The 18,790-nt window shown below is 39.7% G+C and overlaps 1 protein-coding gene across 1 annotated transcript in view; it reads left to right on the top strand.

Moving 5' to 3' along the window:
• Rnls (renalase, FAD dependent amine oxidase) overlaps positions 1-17,176 on the top strand; it is a 260,854-nt gene extending 243,678 nt beyond the window's left edge. Inside the window, exon 7 of the mRNA XM_038317674.1 lies at positions 16,642-17,176. Coding sequence (XP_038173602.1) covers positions 16,642-16,794 — 153 coding nt within the window. The 3' untranslated portion in view covers positions 16,795-17,176. The remainder of the gene's footprint in view (positions 1-16,641) is intronic.
• The last annotated feature ends 1,614 nt before the right edge of the window (positions 17,177-18,790 follow it).

Here is an 18,790-nt window from a genome sequence, read left to right as displayed (position 1 = left end):
TCAATTTTATTTATCAAAGCATATTCTGTTTCTCTTTTCATCATTCACTTTCTCTTAATTATTTTGCCACTCATATTGTTACTTCTCTTTATACATGCGCTTTATAATTCCTAGGTTTTTAATAATGTTTTGTAATTATGGTCTTGAAACTCTGAAGTCAGAGTGACTTGGGTTCTTATCTGGGTTCTATGTGTGACTGTGGGCAAAGAGATTGCAACTCTAAGCATCAGAGTCCTCATTGGTGAAAACCTACAGCTAAACCTATGTCTAAGAAGGAGGGGCTGCGCAGAGGCTGTGGAAATGTTGCCCTTGCTATGGTGTCTTGACCACCTTTCAGCACACCCCACGTTTCCTTTTATTTTTAACTATTTTTTCATATCACATACATAAATAATTCCAGAATGGGTTGTTTCAGAGCTGACTCGATGCCCAAGACTCAAGCAGTTAGCTACAGTCATGAGGAACTGTTGGGCAGCATCAGAACAGGACCGTTGACAGCAACAGAACGCTCTTTTCATCAGTTTCCTTGCTTATTGTCATTCGCCTAAACTAACTTGTACATTTGTGCCCTGAACCAACATTGCTTAGCGTAAAATTACGGCCACAGAGCACTCTTGCTTATATGCCATATGCCTATAGACCTTTTGTCACTTTGGAAGAGGGTGACTATGGCGTGAGCCAATCTAGCAACAACAGGAAGCCTGGCAAGTGTCATTTTCAAAGTTCCATTGAATCATCTCCACATAACTCACCATTTACCTCAGTTCCTTACGACACAGCATGTGATGAAATAATTCGGAGAAATCTCATCCTTGATTTCGGAACATACAGTCACAGTTTAATTGAAGTTTATACAGTTAAATATCTCATCTTTTTATAAGATTCCATAATGTATGAACTAGTAAATGCTTGAACACATGTACATTTAATGAAGTCATTTTTTTCTCAGGCAGTACTGGGACTCACCCTGCCATTTGGTCATTCTCACACTTACTCAAAATAGCTAAGTTATTTTAAATGGTAATCCTTAATAGAAAATGTTTCAGCAGTCTAATGAGAGGAAATGTCATATATTACATACATTCATAGCCATCTGAACCCAGTATTAAGAACTAGATGGTGGATGCTATTGCACGGGTGTGGGCACACTAGCAGTTCAGTTCCTGTTCCAGCAGCACTTCGTGAAAATTAGGTCTATTTGATCTATTTAGAGTAAATATCAGTGTTATGCTATAAAACTAACAAGTGCAGTTGGTAATACCTATTTATACTACATTAGGAACTGATAATCTATGTTCATGGTTTCATCAGCACACATAGTTGAACTCTAACTATGTGTCAGTCATTGTTGTGGATTCAGAGGCATCTCTCATCCCTCGGGAAGTTTCTATATGGTTGTCAGAAAGGGTGGCCACTGAGCAGAAGTCACGGTGAAGTCCAGTGTGACACAAACGATACACAGAGCATTGTTGGGAAGCGCAGAGATGACTTGGGGAAGAAACCATACAAAACGGCTTCTTAAACCATTTTAGCTGTGTATTCCATGATGTGGAAGGGAGCGAGGAAAAGGTCATGATAGTATCAGAGTATTACAACAATACATGAATTTTTATGAGAGAGGTGGTAGAGGGAGGAGGGGTGAGACGGAGGGGGGAGATAGAGGCAGATAGGGATGTGTGTATGTATGTGTATGTGTGTTTATCCTCTCCATCCTCCCTCCATTCCTTCCACCTCTCTCCCCCTCTGTTTCTTTCCCACTCCCTCTATCCTCTCTCCATTCTTTTTCCCCCTCCCTTTCTGATTTATTAGACCCTTACCTGGTGTGAGTCAGAGAGATCTGTCTATGGCTCGCTCCCTCCTTTACCTGCTGGAAGACACTTCGATTCTTCTTATCACATAGATAAGTGAGTCAAGGACGGGAGAACTCCAGGACCGTTACAGTTCTAGGAAGTAAAAACACTGGAATGTAAGCACACCCCCATTTAAAGGCCCAGCCCTTTCCTGTGCTTTTTTAACTGCTAGCAATTTTTGAGTTTTAGCCTTTCCCCAGTGGTGACACAATGTCATCCCGTTCTTCCTGTCCTGGAAGTAAACATAATACCATTTATACTCTGATTTTAGGCAGTCTTTTTCCGTTGCCATCTGATGCTCACATCAGTCCTGCTATCAGGAAGTAAATGTCATCTCTGCTGTAAGTGAGAGACTGTTGCACCTGTAGTGATGGAACTGGGCAGCAGAGAAACAGCTGGAGCTCTTCCTGGACTCAGAAGCCCGTGTTTCCCACTCTCTCAAGGATAATACTGAAAAATGGACCAGAAACCTAAACATGCAACCTTAAGCTATCAAATTTTTAACTGAAAACATAGGCAAAATATGTATGACTTGGGTTTTGTAAGTATTTTTAAATAGACTGGGGAAAGCACAAAAAATAAAATGATAAATTATATCCAATGTATATTAAAAACAGTGTCTTTGAAAAGCACCATAAGGAGAATGAAAAGACAACCACAGAAAAAAGAAAATGTTAGGAAAGCATATATTTGATAAATTTTAGTATCCCAAATGTATAGGGAATTCTCACAAATGAATAATTCAAAAAACTAAAAATGTAAATGATTCAATTACTTAAAAGTGGGCAAAAGATTTGAAGAATATAACACTAAAGAAGATATTTGGATTTAATCATAAGATCATGAGAATTTTACCCAAGAACAATATACATTGTTGAAAGAAGCAATAACGTAAATGAACCAAAAGATGCCATGAATTGAAATTAGACGTGTAAGAGACACGAAAGCGAAGCTAAAATCTACTGCTCTCTGCATCTAGATTCTGTTTGCAAAAACGAAAACTCCAATTCAACAGGCCTGAAAGATGGGTCAGAGGTGAAGAGTGGGTGCTGCTTTTGCAGAGGACCCCAGTCTGGTAGCTCACAGTCACCTTTAATTCCACCTTCAGGGAATCCAATGCCTCTGGACAACGCCAGCACTATACTTACATGTGTGTATCCACAGATTCACACACACACACGCACACACGAAGTAAAAAATAAAATATAATATTTAGAAAACTGAGTCAAGATTTTTCAAATAGAATTTCAAGTGTTCCCTAAATAGCCCAAAGTAATCTTTTTAAAGAAGAGCTAAATTGGAAGATTCTCTCTTTCCAGTTTCAAAACTACGACAAAGCTGCGGTTATCACCTTCACGTGGGACTGATGTGAGGATGGACTTGATTGACAGCACAAGTGAGAGACCTGAAACAAACCCGCGTGTGATCAGCTGATTTCTGACAGTGTTCCAAAGTCCATCAAATGGAGAGAAAAAAAGCATCTCCCTAGCAGGAGAAACAAGTGGACCTCCGTAGACAAGAGGACAAAGCTGGCTTCTGCTTCATACAGCATACCCAAATCTTCACAAAACAGAAAACACAAACTACAATATGAAATTCCTAGGAAAAAATATGGGGAAATCTTCATGACCTTATGTTTGGCAGTTTTTTAAATATTATGTACACACACAAGAAAAAACAGTAGAAGAAAAAATATAATTTTAGCTACCTCATAATTCAAACGTTTGTTTGTTCAAGAATTATCAAAAGAGTAAAAAGACTAGAGAAATGGCTCAGAAGATAATCAGAGCTCTGGCTCTTCCAGAGAACGTGGGTTCAATTCCCCTCACCTTGATGATGGCTCATCACCATTTGCAACTCCAGTTCCAGGGGATCTGACACCCGCTTCTGGCCTCCACATGTACAAGGCATGCGCACTATTCACAGATGTTGGTGCAGGCAAAACACTCATAACATAAAAGGAAATAATAATAATTTGTAAATTTGTAAAAGGAAGTAAAAGGGCAAAATGAGAAGATTGATGGGTCACATGTTTGAGAGGAATATACATGGAGACTATATGAAGACCTCAACCCTACAACTCAACAGGGGGAAAGTCCAAATTAAAAGTGAGAAAAGGACTTGAATGGACATGATGTCAAAGAAATACAGATGATTACGTGAAAATGTACTCAACATCACTGTTCATTAGGCAAGTGCATAGCAAGAGCACAGTAAGATAAACCATGAACTTACAACCATTAAAATTTATGCTATAATTTTATTAGCACGTGTTAATTACATAAAGCAATAGTTTTCACTGAGGATGGTTATAAGTTTTTTTTAAAAAAAATCCAAAACTATGAGTGTTTGTGAGGATATGGTGAAGTGAAATGCTTGCACTTTTCTGTAAGGAATATGCAATGGTTTGACTACTTAAGAAAACAGCTGGGTGGCTCCTTAATCAGGTAAACACAGCAGTGAGTTATGATCCTGTCATTCCACTCACAGCTGTAAACTCAAAAGAGTCAACAGCATGTGGTCAGATATTCTTGGCAGCAGCATTCAAAATACCTAAATGTACAAACAGCCCAATGTCATCAACTGATGGACGGTGGCATATCCATACGCTGAACTGCACCTCAAACATAAAAGTTGATTAAGTACTCATAGCTGATAGCTCATGGAGGAACCATGAAAGCATCGTGCTAAATGGAAGAAAGCAATCACAAAGGTCATATCTCAAACAATTCCATTTATGTGACATCTCCACTACAGATAGATCCAGACACAACACTGAATATATCAGCCACTCCAGGACAGGTATCATGTTCAGGAGTGGCTGACCAACTTATAATGGACTCCACAATTTTTTGTTTTCTTTTATTTGGTTACAATTTGGTGGGTTTTGTGTTTTTGTTTTGTTTCATCTTGTTTTTCTGTTTGGGTGTTATTGGGTTTTTGTTGTTTTGTTATTATTGTTGTTTCTATTGGTTTGGTTTGGTTTGGTTTGGTTTTTCTTCTTGGTTTGGAGGAGTTTTGGTGCTCTATTGGATTCTTGTTTGTATTTTTGAGAAAGAACTTAAAGTTGGATGGGGAGGGAGGGAAAAGGATCTGAAAGGGCTTTGAGGAGGGGAAGAATATACCCAAAATATAATTTAAATTTAAAATTTGTTTTAAATAATCATATAAGTTAAAAGACAGGCATAGTGGTGCATGTCTTTCCCAACACTCATAAGGCAGAGGTAGGTGTATCTATATGATTTCAAGGCCAGTCTTGTCTACAGAGTTCCAGGATTGCCAGGACCTTTCTCAAAAAATAATTATTATTAATATATATACATATATAATTTTAATAAAAAAGAAGAAAGTGGATTAGTGTATGCAATGGATGTACCTAATAGTAAGTTTTTTGTTGTTTACCACATACAAAGAGGGATGAATGGAAAGTAAGCACATGTGTACGTGCATGCGTGTGCGCATGCATGCACAGGCACACACACATGCAAAAACACACACATACACACACACACTGAGCATCATTGACTATTAGGGACATGCAGTTTAAAACTTCAGTAAGAGGCTATTACTCATCTAAAATGGCTCATGCAAAAAATTCTGAAGTTGGCAAACTCTGAAACAGATGTGAAGGAACTAGAACTCTGCCATGTCACTGTGAAAAGGCGAGGTGTCATACCTTCCCTGAGAAACAAACTGTACTTACTGTACGTCTTGCAAAGTTAAATATGTGCTTACCATGAGAGCCAGTGAATCCACTCTTAGAAATAAACACATTCACACAAAAGCCATCTTCCAATTAGCATTCCAGCTTTATTAATAATTTTCCAAAACTAGAAATAAGCCAAATATTCATTACCTAAAAGTAGGTAAAAAATGTACTGTTTATTTATACATGAAAAAATACTCAGTAATAAAAAGAAAAAAATGTAATAACGTGAGTAAATCTCAGAAGCACTAATCTAAATGGATGAAGTCAGATTCAAAGTCTGTTTATACGACTTTCTAGTAAAGAAAAACATATAGTGACAACTGAGCACAGGGAGGGAACTAACCACAGGCGAGCATGAGGAAATGTGGTGCAAAGATTGAGATGTTCTCCGCAGTATTCGCGGGGTGGCTGTGAGACGTGGGCGCTGCCACAGGGGCAGAAGAGTCCGTATCCGAATGCGTTTACTGTTCTTAATTTTAACTTCAGTTGAGCTGACTTTAAAACTGCCTCTGCCTTTTATAATCTGTCATTGTCTCTCTTTGGAGCACAAAGCCGACCCTTTTGTCTTCATGGTATTAAAAGTAGAAGGCAGGTCATTTCAAGAACCCAAAATCCCTTTTCACCTTAACCTTACATTTTAGATAAAAAGCTCCTAGGTCCATTCAACATGAATGAGAACCAGAAGGAAATGCCAAGGGTCAGACTTCAGGGTCATTGAGAGGGATGCCCGGAGAATGAGAGATGGGACGGGATGGGGAAGGGCTCACTAAGTGGAGAATTGAGCATTGATCAAGATAAACATGGAAAAGAGGGATGAGTTGGGAACAGCAGACTTCCTTTCATCTCTGGATTCCCCATTGGAAGCATGTTTGCCTCTACTCTCTAGCAATCAGATTAACTAGAAGACTGCTGTAGAACGTTTATATTCAGATGCAAATAAAATCGATGTGCCCTCTTACCTTTCTTAGTACCCAGAAGCACCTAGGAACAAGACAACTGCTTGAATAATTGATGAGTTAATATACTAAAAGTTGCTAAAGGGCAGAGCAATTTTCCACTAAATTAAAAATTCTAAAGGGACGTGTGTTATGACTATGTGTTGTCTGTTCTAACTGAGACAGTGCTGCAGGAAACCATATGTCGATCTTTATTGTGTGCTTGTTCTGAATAAAGTCTATCCAAACAGGCTGCTCTAATGCTTTCAGAACTTTAAAGGAGGCCCAATATAGACCTCAGCAATCAAACTCAATGTCAACAAAGTGTGTCCTTTGCAGTTTGATATCACTGAAGCTGCTCTGTGGATCGTAGCATTGATTTGTGACACACTCATCCTACATCTGCCCAATGGTTTATTAAAATTGGATACACAAATACTAATAAAGTAAACAGCCCCGCTGAGAGTTGACCAGACCGCCTCATTTCCCCTCCACACTGAGGACATATTGTTGCCAGTAGTAATTTTACAGCAGCTCTGCCATATTCGACACAAGGCTTTGCCGCCAAGCATCCATAATACAGTAAGGCTTTCCCTAAAGTGCAATGAAGAAATGGGCTGATGACATCACCATCAAATATAATAGAACATTGAAGAGATGAGTAGACCAGGGGAAAGATGAGGTGACAAGCAGAACACAGACGGCCCAATTAAAATTTACCGTCTCCACAGGAAGGTGCCCGTGTGTAGATAAAACTCTTTATGAATATTAAATTCTGCAGCATGGAGTGAGGTGGCACTGGGGTCCTTAGAAATCATAGTCAGATGTGGTGAGTCATTCAAAGAAATAGGTTTTAAAATGGGCAAAAAAGGTATAATGAATGCCCCAATGTGTCATTATTTTTCCAGTTCTGAGTCACTTTTCTATAATATTAGATGTGTGATTGACAGATATTTTTAACACTATTCTTAGTGACACAGTGATATAGAAAGATATAACAGACATATGCTCTTTGTGTTCTGGTTGGAACACAAAAACATAAGCATACAGGGCATTTTTAAGAAAGAGTTTTAAAAGGTATGGGTGTTGAATGGCTAAGTCACCCAGAAAAAGTGATCTCATTGCTCTCTGATGCCTGTAGCATTCAAAGAGATATTTTTCATGTTTGTCCTCTCTTAAAACACTACTTACCGTCTTTAACTTCACTGAGGTGTAGCTACAGTGTGGTAATACTGTAAACTATTAGGTTTTCCAGCTTTTGAAATTGAGGCGAATATGTGTATACCCCAGCAGACACATACGGTTAGTTAGCAGTGGTTCTGTGGCAATATACCTGGGGAGGGCCTTTCTAGGGAAATATGTATGTTGTCTAATGGTCTGAGAAGCCCTCAGGATGAGGTAGTTCTTTGTGGTGGGAAGGCCATAGAAGAGATCAACTGTCACTTCATGACAGCTGAGAAGCACAAGGGGGTCAAAGTTCAAACATCCCCAGTGACCTAACTTCCTCTTCCAGGCCTATCTTGTAATAGCTACTCCACCACAGGCTGGGGAACAAGCCTTTAAGACGTGGACCATTATGGCACACCTACTCTGATACCATGGCCTGATATCATGGCCTGGGTTTACTTTTACGTTTCAGCAGACTAGAAAAGGCAAGGAACTGTGAAAATATGTTCACCAGTTCCATCCATCTAATCATAGATTTGCATTACTGCCAGTGTGGCCAATAACACACACACACACACACACACACACACACACACACACCACGATAGAGGAAATGCAAGGCAAGGATATCAGTAGTCAGAATTTACCTCAGCAAGTGAATGCGAGACAATACAGCTTCCCTGAATTCAGATAAAATTTAAGTCACCCTGAATAGGTCCTCCAGAGTGGATAAAGATTTTTTTACGATACAATATTTCTATTCAAGTCACATATGACATCTCCTATCAAAACTCACACAAATTCAGGGAAGCTAAGGTGACCCACTAGAATGTAATATAAGAATGTGGTAAAATTATTTAATCTCTTACATGGCTATTTTTTCATAAGATTAGCTCATCCTATATTCCCTCCATTATCCATGGATTATTCTTGCCAAGACACCCAGTTAATACCTTAAATTGAAGATAGAAGTTAGCCTATGTATACTGTTTTTTCCTGTATCTATGTACTCGTGCTAAAGTTTTTTATAACTTAACATAACAGAAGATTAACAATAAATAAAGCAAAATAAGACAACTAAAGTAACATAATGCAATCAAAGCTCTGTGGAGAACTGCCATTGGCAGTAATGCATATAGCATGGATGAGTGAGACAGTCAGTGCCCATTCCGGACAGGTGAAAGGATGCATGAGAACGTGTCGGGCTGCTCAGAGCAGCCTGTCACTCTAGATGTGTGAAGTAACACCTCTTAGCTTCAGATACACATGGTAAAGGAACTGTGGAAGCGACCATAAGTAGTGGAAGGAACTGGGGTTTACACGGTGCTATCCTGGAAATCTGCTGGCGATCTTGAAACACATGCCCTGTGAATTAGGAGGACTACTGGGTGCCATAGGAAACATGGTGGGGGATATGTTGTTTATGTTTTCATGTTTTTCACAATGAAAAATAAAACTTTGAAAACTGTGAAGTATTATTTAGGAAAACCTTAAAATTCTACAGAAATGCCTTCTTTTGTCCAAACAGTAATTTTTTTTTCTAAAGGCCTCAAGAATTGTAGGGATTCCCACCAAACTAGGTTCTTCAACAAAAGTACAAGCACAGACAGAGGGTGAAACCAAAAAGACAGTTCCTCTGCACCAAAATAGTGGATTGATGGAGACAGCCTACATCCCAGATCATATTTCTTAATTTATATAAAAATCATCTATTTTAGAAGCAGCTACCTTCCAGAGCCTGCATCTCAAAGAAGAACAAAGGGTGATGGTTGGCGACAGAGAATGAGTCACCGCAGCTAAAGACAGGGGCTGAGATGGTGACGCTGCTAAGGGCTTTACACCAATACTCATGGTTTTGTTAGTTCCTGGCTCCGATCTGACATCTTCTAGCATCGTCTGAGTCATCTTCTCCAATCCTATTTTTCCCACCATTTCTGATCATTGTTTATGTGATTCACACCTACAGACAAAGCTTTCTTTCCAAGTACAGCTGGAGCCCTAGTATGACACTCTATGGCAAGGCAGTAGTCTGTAGAGGAGTTTAGAAGATTTTAGAAAGAATTCTAATTGACTTTTTAACATAGAAGAAGTGACTCTACTCTAATCCCTTTTCTTCACATTAAAAGGTCTCTAGTTTAGAGAAAGACAGGGCATCAGGCTATCCTAGCTTTAGTGAAAAGAAAGAGGAAAAAAAGAATAACTTACTCCTGTATTTTGTATTATAATTGTTCTTTAGTCTTCTTATTTATGGTTGGTGTATAGTGTATCCTAGCCATGGCCAGCTACAACCAACTGGTAGTGGCTCCCCGGAGCACTAAATCAAAGGTGTCAGAGCCACTTCTGAGCTCAGTGAAAACGAATACCACAATTGATTAGTGATGTCTGTGAGGAGTTCCTGTACATGTCACCCCGATACACTGTGGCAGTATTGGAGAAACCAGACTAGGCTCTGGATTCAGTGTACTTACCTTACCTTTGTAGATGAAGAAGTCAGTTCTCCTATTAGCAGCGATTCCTGTCAGCTCTACACAATGCTGTTCATTTAGACGGACTGAGACAATGAAGAGCTGTGGCTGGGTGCATTCAAATCCAGACCCTGTGCGTCAGACAGACCCTGCCTCAAGGGTGCTGCTTCTCCTTAATTATCTTTTTACTCCTGGGTTTTTACTATTTATTATGTATTTCACCATATCTCCTCTGCTAATCTATTTAATATTCGTCTTTTTTCACCCATTGTGAGATACCAGCATGGAGCAAGATGACGTCAACATATGGGTTTCATACATGTGAACTTGGTTATTTTCTCATTAAAGTGGGCAGACCCTGAACCACAAATTATTTAATTATTTAAGCAGTCTGGCCACCGTCTGGAAACTTTTGTTCCACTGAAAAGAAACTCCAGTTAAACTCTCTTTCTGTAATGTCTGAGCTGATACAGAGGAGATATCAGTGGCTGAAAGGAAAACCCCTAGAGAGCTCAATAATGCACTCATAAGAAAAACCACGTTGCCCATGTTCTAGACAGTACTGAGAGAGAGAGAATAGATGGTATGGAAAGAGCATGGATGTCACAGATCAGAGGTCAGCAGCTCTGTGTCGTCATAGGAATGAGTCTCAGGAAAGACTAACAGTATATTTTTTTATTAACTTTTTATGGTTGTAAAAGATGTTTATAGTTATGATTGAAATAATATGTGTGTGTGCGTGCACGTGCATGTGTGTCTCTGTGTCTTAAAGTTTTTATTGATGTGGTAAAACACCATGACCAAAGTAACTTTGAGAGGAAAGGATCTATTTCATCTTATACTTCCAGGTAACAGTCCATAGCTGAGGGGTGTCTGAGCAAGAGCCCAAGCATGGGCAGGAACTGAAGCAGGAGATATGGAGGATCACGTTTCTTGACTTGCTCAGCCTACTTTCCTATATCCCCGAACCACCTTCCCAGGGATGGCACCATGCAAATGTGCTCAGTCTTCCCACATCACCTAGTAAGAAAATATGTCACAGACTTCCCTACAGGCCAGTCTTATGAGGACAGTCTCTCAATTAAAATTCCTTCTTCCCGCATATGTCTAGGTTTGTGTCAAGTTGAAAAAACTCAGTACACTATGTATAATTTTCCAAACAAAGCATTTTAAATAGTTACTTAGCTTTATGCATCTTGGAAATTCACACATGGGGGATGGGGCTAACTCAATGGTGCACATCCTCATAGAGAAGGTATAAGGAATAGACATACACATGGAATCCCCACTTGCGGTGGGTATTGTGTGGGTATTCCAGTTGCGATCTCCCTAATGAACCTGAGCGCTCTTAAACTTACAACTAATAAGCAGAAGGGAGCTTTAGGGGAACTGTTCTGCTCGGTTGTGAGCTGGTAATTCGTCAGTGCCGTATAATTTAATTTGCTGAACGGTAAATGCCAGCTGCCAGATCACGTGGCTGGGAAAGTGGGCCACTGATTCGGCAGCCAGCAGTTTAGATGAAATCAATCCCATCGCATTGAAGGTGGAATTGCCCATTCTGCAATTACCCAGTGAGGAAAATATGAAAGCATGGAGTGTGTTTTGGCAAGTGTCTTTAGCCATGTGAGGCAGAGAGTCCTGCAAGAGAGGATCTTGTCATTGTTGAAACCACACTCTCTCGCAATAATACAGCCCTTGGCTCTGCTTCCAGCCACAGCCAGGAACCACATCTCAATAGTTGTATTTAAAGTCTGTGTCAGGGCTGAAACAGCCCTATGGAAAGTCAGGTTTCTCTGGTTCACATGTGTGACACGGCTGTACAGAGAGAACTCTTGCCTGGTCAGGGTGACTAATGCAATACTCCTAGAAATGTAGATGGGTTAGATGCATAGATTCTCAGAAAAGGCCAAGTTTTTTTCTAAGTGATTTAAATCCACCTGCAGAAAAAATGAAAACTCTCAAGTCTTCCCCATAATGGAGAGCCATCATAACAGAGAGTCCCCCACCCCAGGCTAGTAGTCTCAAGTCCTGCCATTGTTCTCTCTGTCATATGTCCTGTTTCTGTGCAAGCTAAGATTCCCTTGCTTTCAGACTTGAAACATTTTTAAATTGTGAATGTTGCCACATGAATAGCTAAGACCTTAGAAGTTTCCTTCCTTCCTCAACATTTTATTGGCAAATCAAATAATCCAACTTGTTAGAATCCCACCTAAGCAGAAATTGAAAGCTCTAGTTGGATATTCAAGTGTGTGCTTCTCTGTCCCTGATATTTGTTCGTTTACCACTCAAGGTCTTTATCTCAGAAGTCTCAAGATCACCATCCGATCTGTGTTTATAGATGTTTCTGTTAAGTAGACTCCAGAAAAGTGTGAATATGAAGTTATCAGCATTGTGCTTGTGTGTGTGTGTGTGTGTGTGTGTGTGTGTGTGTGTGTATCACAGGTGTCTCAAGAACTTTATCTTATCTATTTAGCAAAATAGAAGGGCTAGGTACAGCTTTCTGGTTAGCCCTGCCTGCTGAATCCTGTGGGCTCAACCTCCTGCTGTGGGAACTCTTTCAGCCAATAGCCTTTAAGATATCGGCCTACTTCCGGTGTGGTCTCATGTACTATAAATGCAGATGAAAAGCATGTGTAGGCCTCTTGGCTGCTGGGTTCATTTCCAGTTCCCAGTACACACAGAGCACAGCAGATCGCTACCCTTTCTGTGAATTTATCCCCTAATAAATAAACCTTTGTTATACTCCATTCCAAGCTATTTGAAATCTTTTGTACACCAGCAAACTGGCATCTAATGTGGGGTCCAATTCCACACCATTGCCGTGCCCTGCCCAGATGCCTGTCTGTGGCATTTTCCCACCCCATGCAATTGAACTACCTCTCTGCAGCTGAACTACCCCTCTAGCGCACAGTTGAGCATGGTTTGGCTCCGTGGGCCTGCCACAGCAACTTAGCAGTTTCCCACCGTGGTCCATGCTACCTGACTTGGTCCCGCCTACGGCCGCCCACTGCTTTCTGCTGCAACTGCTCTGTGGCTTCTCAGGTTTCTGCAAGACCTGCTCTGATCAGGCTGAGCTCTGACTCAGGGAGCAGAGGCTCTAACCCTATACAGGGGACACAGGCTTGTGTTCCCAGTTCAGATCCACAAATGCCTGGCCCAAATTCTGGCCAGTAACCTCCACAAGAGAAGAAAAGCTATGGATACCATCAAAATTAATAAAGATTTGGTTTGAAAAGGAGAACCTTCTTGATAAAAAGAAATGACAGCTCATCCACAGAGGTGACAGTCCTACAGGTTGTAAGGTAACCTCATAAGGGTTGGGGCAGGGTTCTGTTCTTGTCTTTGTAGGAAAATACCCATCTTCGAAAAGTCAAGAGACCTTGGCTATCTAGATGCTTAAATAAGAAAAGATAGCTACCCAGAAAGAATCACAAGCAAAGAGATCTGACTTATGATACCAATGTCCTCTGCAGGGTAAAATTTCACTACCTAAACATACATATCTCCCTACTTCTCAGTATAATGATAGTTGCGACTCACTTAAAAATTAAAACTGGCTTTGAAGTTGGACAGTGGCTATCCTTCTCTAAATCAAAGCATGTTGTTAAAAGAAAAAGTCAGAGTATGGGACAGAAGGAAGATAAGATTTAGGGACTCCTCTTATCAAAACTCTGCTTTCACAAAATTTAACTTCTCTCATACTATTTTTGTCTTTATGGTACCTTTCATTGGATATATGTCTATATGAATAATGCTTAAGTTTTCTACAATGAACAATAAACTTTCCTGCAGTAATCTTTGAAGTTTCCATGAAGAATATGGGTCTTCAAAACAACAAATTGGTTGTTACAATGTTATTATTCTGATAGTACCACTTTAAGATTGGTTTTGGGTTACAAACTGCTCAAGATGATCCCAGCTTGGCTAGCTGAGATGGTGCACCTCTTTATAACGTTCTGGCCAGAACTTCAGATAAGAACTTCAGAAAAACCCTACCAAGTATTCAGAGACTATCTGCAATTGTACCAGACAGTAATCCTGAAACTTAACCATCATTTCAGTTTTTACAGGATTCCATAGAAATATCATCACCCCCATGACGGTTGGATGTAATTCTAGAAAACGATGTCTCGTCTCCCAACATAGTTTGTCCTCAGGGCTAGGGACACTATTAGGGGTTGGTTATAACTGGTATAGGGTTGGGGGTAGAAATGAAGTAAACCCAGGGATCTCTCTTGAAAAAAGGGGGAATGGATGGGATGGGATAATAGGTAGATTACTGTGAGCTTACTCACACTAATCATGATTGTGAGTAATAGTGAGTTTACTTGTGAGCTATTATAGACAAATTACATTGGTATAGATTCTTGTATATTGATACAAATTCAAATTATATTTTATATACAAATTATATTTGTTATGTTCAATCATATTGAATATGCTCCTATTTCTGTTTACAATATTTGTGCACCTTTGCAAAGTTATTTTGTCATATTGTATGCCAGCATGTTTCTACCTATGCTTAAGATATATTGCATATTGTTGTAATTTTAGGATATATTTATCACATTGCACTATTCATTTCTACCTCTGATCAAGATATTTATATATTCTTTACATTTTGAGGTCATTGTCCTCATTTGCTCCACATTTGTTTAAAGACTGTTCAAATTTTCAATATGAAGCCTTAGTCTTTAAGCTACATAGGTATTAAGAATTACAGGTCAGTAGTCATCCATCTTTGTCATACTTATAGTTAGACTAATCAGGTTCTTTAGATGCATAGAGATTGTATTCCACATAGATAGGTAATCTCCAAACACTTCAAGAACTGTAAAATATGACATTTAAATAGCTTAGAATTCTGTTGACATGTGACATAATTGTTCCTGGCAACAATGAAGACACTCCACTTGGAGCTTGTTTTCTTCTTGGCAAAACTGGCTGTTGGGCAAAGAACTGCCCCTGCCTCGACCACGACAAAATGTACAGTGTCCACACTGGACAAGCAGGATACAAGTAAAAAGACTGCCAAACCTTACCAAGACAGGGTAAAATTATAATTCTAAATTTAATGTATGTTTTTGCCTCTTTTCCCCCCTGGACAATACTTAATATTTGTTCTTATTTATATAGTTTTGTATCAGGCTTAGAACTCTTTTATTTAGACAAAAGGGGGAGGTGCTGTGGGAACTCCTTCAAACCATAAACTTTAAGATACTGGCCCACTTTGGGCATGGTCTCATGTACTATAAATGCAGACAAAATGCATGCTTGGGCCTCTTGGCTGCTGGATTTGGTTCCAGTTCCCAGCACATGCAGAGGTCTATGGAATGCTACTATTTCTGTGAGTTTATCCCCTAATAAATAAACGTTTGTTATACTCCATTCTGGGCTATTTTGGAATTCTTTTGTACACCAACAGTCTCCAGTATTGAGGGGCAGGGGAGACAAAACGTAGCATATAAACAAGTCTGTTCTCTGCAAAGCTTTTCAGCTTTTAAAGCACTGGTTCTCAACCTGTGGTTCATGACCCCTTTGGGGTCTATCAACCCTTTCACAGGAGCTGCATATCAGGTATCCTGCACAGCAGATATTTACATTATGATTCAGAGCAGTAGCAAAATTAGAGTGGCATATGTGCAAAAGAAACATGTTTCTCACCATCCTGGAGGCTGGGAAGGCCAAGGCCAAGGTCAAGTCATTGACAGATTCAATGTTGGACCTGCATTCTTCATAGTTGATGGATTTTAACTGTGTACTCCCATAAGGTCACTTATCTTACACCATGACTTTCACATCCCAAAGGTCCTTTCCCCTAATACCATCAGTATTGGAGTCAAGAGCTGTCTTAGTTAAGGTTACTATTGCTGATGAAACACCATTACCACAAAGCAAGTTGGCAGAAAGGGGGTTTATTTGGCTTATACTTCCATATCACTGTTCATCATCAAAGGAAGTCAGGGCAGGAACTGGAGGGAGGAGCTGATACAGAGATCATGGAGGGGTGCTGCCTATTGGCTTCCTCCTCACGGCTTCCTCAGCCTGTTTTTTTATAGAACCCAGGACCAACAGCCCAGAAATGGCAACACCCGCAGTGGCCTGGGTTTTCCCCATCAATCCCTAACTAAGAAATTGCCCTAGAGGCTTGCCTTTCTTAATTGAGGTTCCCTCCTCTCAGATAACTTTGCCTGTGTCAAGTTGACATAAAATTATGCAGCACAGGAGAACAACATATGAATTTAAAGAGGGCAGGTAAGCATTCAGACCATAGCATCTACAAATCTAGAAGTTCAGTGCATTTCCAGTTATTTGGAAATTAAATTTTTAAACATTTGAGAATATATATGTAAATATTTTGGCAAGAGGTAACCTTTGATATAGTCTTTTTTTTTCTTTTTGCCCCATGAGTAAAATTTCATTTTCTCCAGGAAGCAAAAACTTAGTGGGCAACAGTGCAGTGACACACTGAATGCCAACTCCAATCCTTTTTTTTTTCATTTTTGCTTTTTCAGGTTACAAACTCAGCTGCCAACTGTCCTGGTCAGATGACTCTTCACCTCCACCCTTCGTTGGTGTGTGGAGGGGATGGATTTACTCACTCCAACTTCGATGGCTGTATCGCCTCTGCCCTGAGTGTCATGGAAGCTTTAAAGAATCATATTTAGTGTCTATGCTCTTGTTTCTACATTCACTTTGGGACTCTTTGTTTTCACAGACCTCTGTTATTAATTATTCTGGGTTTTTGTGGGGAGAGGAATTACTTGGAAAAAACTGTCTCCACTTAACTGTCATTTTTCATATGAAATATAAAAACAATGTAATAATTTTGATAGCTACCACCCATAATAAAATGATAATTTCTTAGACTTTGCCCTTCCCTGCATTCTCTGATTTTCTATGACTGATCCTTGTTAAAGTAAAATAATTCTTACGAGGAACAAATAACCATGCCCAGAATTATACTAAACCAATGTTCCCATTTATGGGCCCAAACCTTTGTTATCTTTTTGAAAACTTCAGTTCTGAATAAAGAACAATCATTACCAAGTCTTGTGTTATAACTTCACACATATCCTTGAACTGACATTTTTGCAAATTATTGAAATGCAAGATTTCTCTGAAATGTGGAATAATTTTTGTTTCACATTTGCTTTCCAAGTTATTAAGGCTCTGGGTAGTAGGTCACATATGGTGTTACCAGACTACAGTCCGAAGAGCAGCTTGACCCACAAAAGGACCCCCTACAGGTTGGCTGAGAATGACATGAATCATCTTCATTTGCCAAATTACACAGTACTTTTTAGCCTTAAAGCAAACTCCAGCCTTCATATGTGAGATAAAAATTAAACAGAACTGAGAGGAAGTTTATCAGTCTTTAACATGAGATCTCTGGCTGCTGCTGTCCATCGTAGTACTTGGACTATGCCACAGCTAATGAATTTCCTGTTGTTCAACAAAAACCCTGCTCACCAGAGAATAAATGCATTTGAAATCGCTCAGTATTTTCTAACTTAGCAGTTTGGCATGTCACCCATATATTCAGTATTTGGTCCCATGATTGCTGGCTGGAGAAAAACTTAGCCTCAGGTTTTCAAATGAGCTATTTCTTATTAATTTGGAAAGCAAAAATTATGGCATTCTGTTTTAAAAAATAAATCCATATGTGTTAGAGTAAATGTTTAGGATGCAGTTTATTAAGTGGTGGTAGGTTCTCCTCTAATATCTTTAACCCATGAGCCCTGGGTAGTTGGCTAGCATTCCAGTATGCGGCATGATTTTCATCTGATTGAGAAGACTTTGGGTTCTATTAGAGAGCTATTGGTTACCACTAATATATGAATACTACTATTGCTTTAAGGATGTCTTGCCATGCTTGTTATTGTTGTGGTTATAGGTATCACAGTTGGATAGGACTATAGGTTTCTTCCCTCCCTTGTTAGCCAGCTTGCCTAGCACTTTCCAGTACTGTGAAAACATGTCTCAGGGAAGAGGCTTTCAGCTCAGATTCAGCCTTACCCTCTGTGTCCTGTGTCCAACGTGTCTACAACCATAGGGCCTCCAATCTCTGGGAGGCAACAAAGAGCAACAGCGATAGCATATGTTGTTTGGGGATATCACTTGGATTCTCTTGGCCAACAACTGAAAAAGGGGATTTCTCATGCCTGGTGGTGGGGTTTTTGTTCATCTATGGCTCTGGTAGTAGCATGGTCAGCCTAATTATCATAACTTCATCTAAACTATATTTACCACTCACCAAGGAAATCTCTCTTTGTACCTAAAGCTCAGAGAACATCTTAGATGAATGGGCAAAAGGATCGTAAAAGCCAAAGGACCAGGAAATCTGCAGTAAAACTGTGTCTCCTAGAAATGACAGGGAAGCTGTGCTCAGGATACCTCAACAGTATGTTTACCTAAAGAGACCTTAACAAGGACTCCAATGGACATGTTAAGGTGGAAAGGGGAAATATCATGGGACCCCACCCCTGAACAAAGAACTACAGGGAGTGAAGGAATGCTGAGAGAGAGAAAATTAGTCTTTCCCAAGGAGAAGCCTCCTAATTGGTTGTCAAATCCTGTAGATGGAAGTTTTGTTCAGTTCCAAAGAAGCACAGAGGCTTATATTAATTATAAACTATTTGGTCTATTAGCTCAGGCTTATTA

Source organism: Arvicola amphibius, chromosome 1 (genome assembly GCF_903992535.2).
Source record: "Arvicola amphibius chromosome 1, mArvAmp1.2, whole genome shotgun sequence".
In the NCBI taxonomy this organism is placed as follows: domain Eukaryota; kingdom Metazoa; phylum Chordata; class Mammalia; order Rodentia; family Cricetidae; genus Arvicola; species Arvicola amphibius.
Note: the sequence above shows the minus strand (reverse complement) of the source record. Positions and strands in the feature narration are given on the sequence as shown.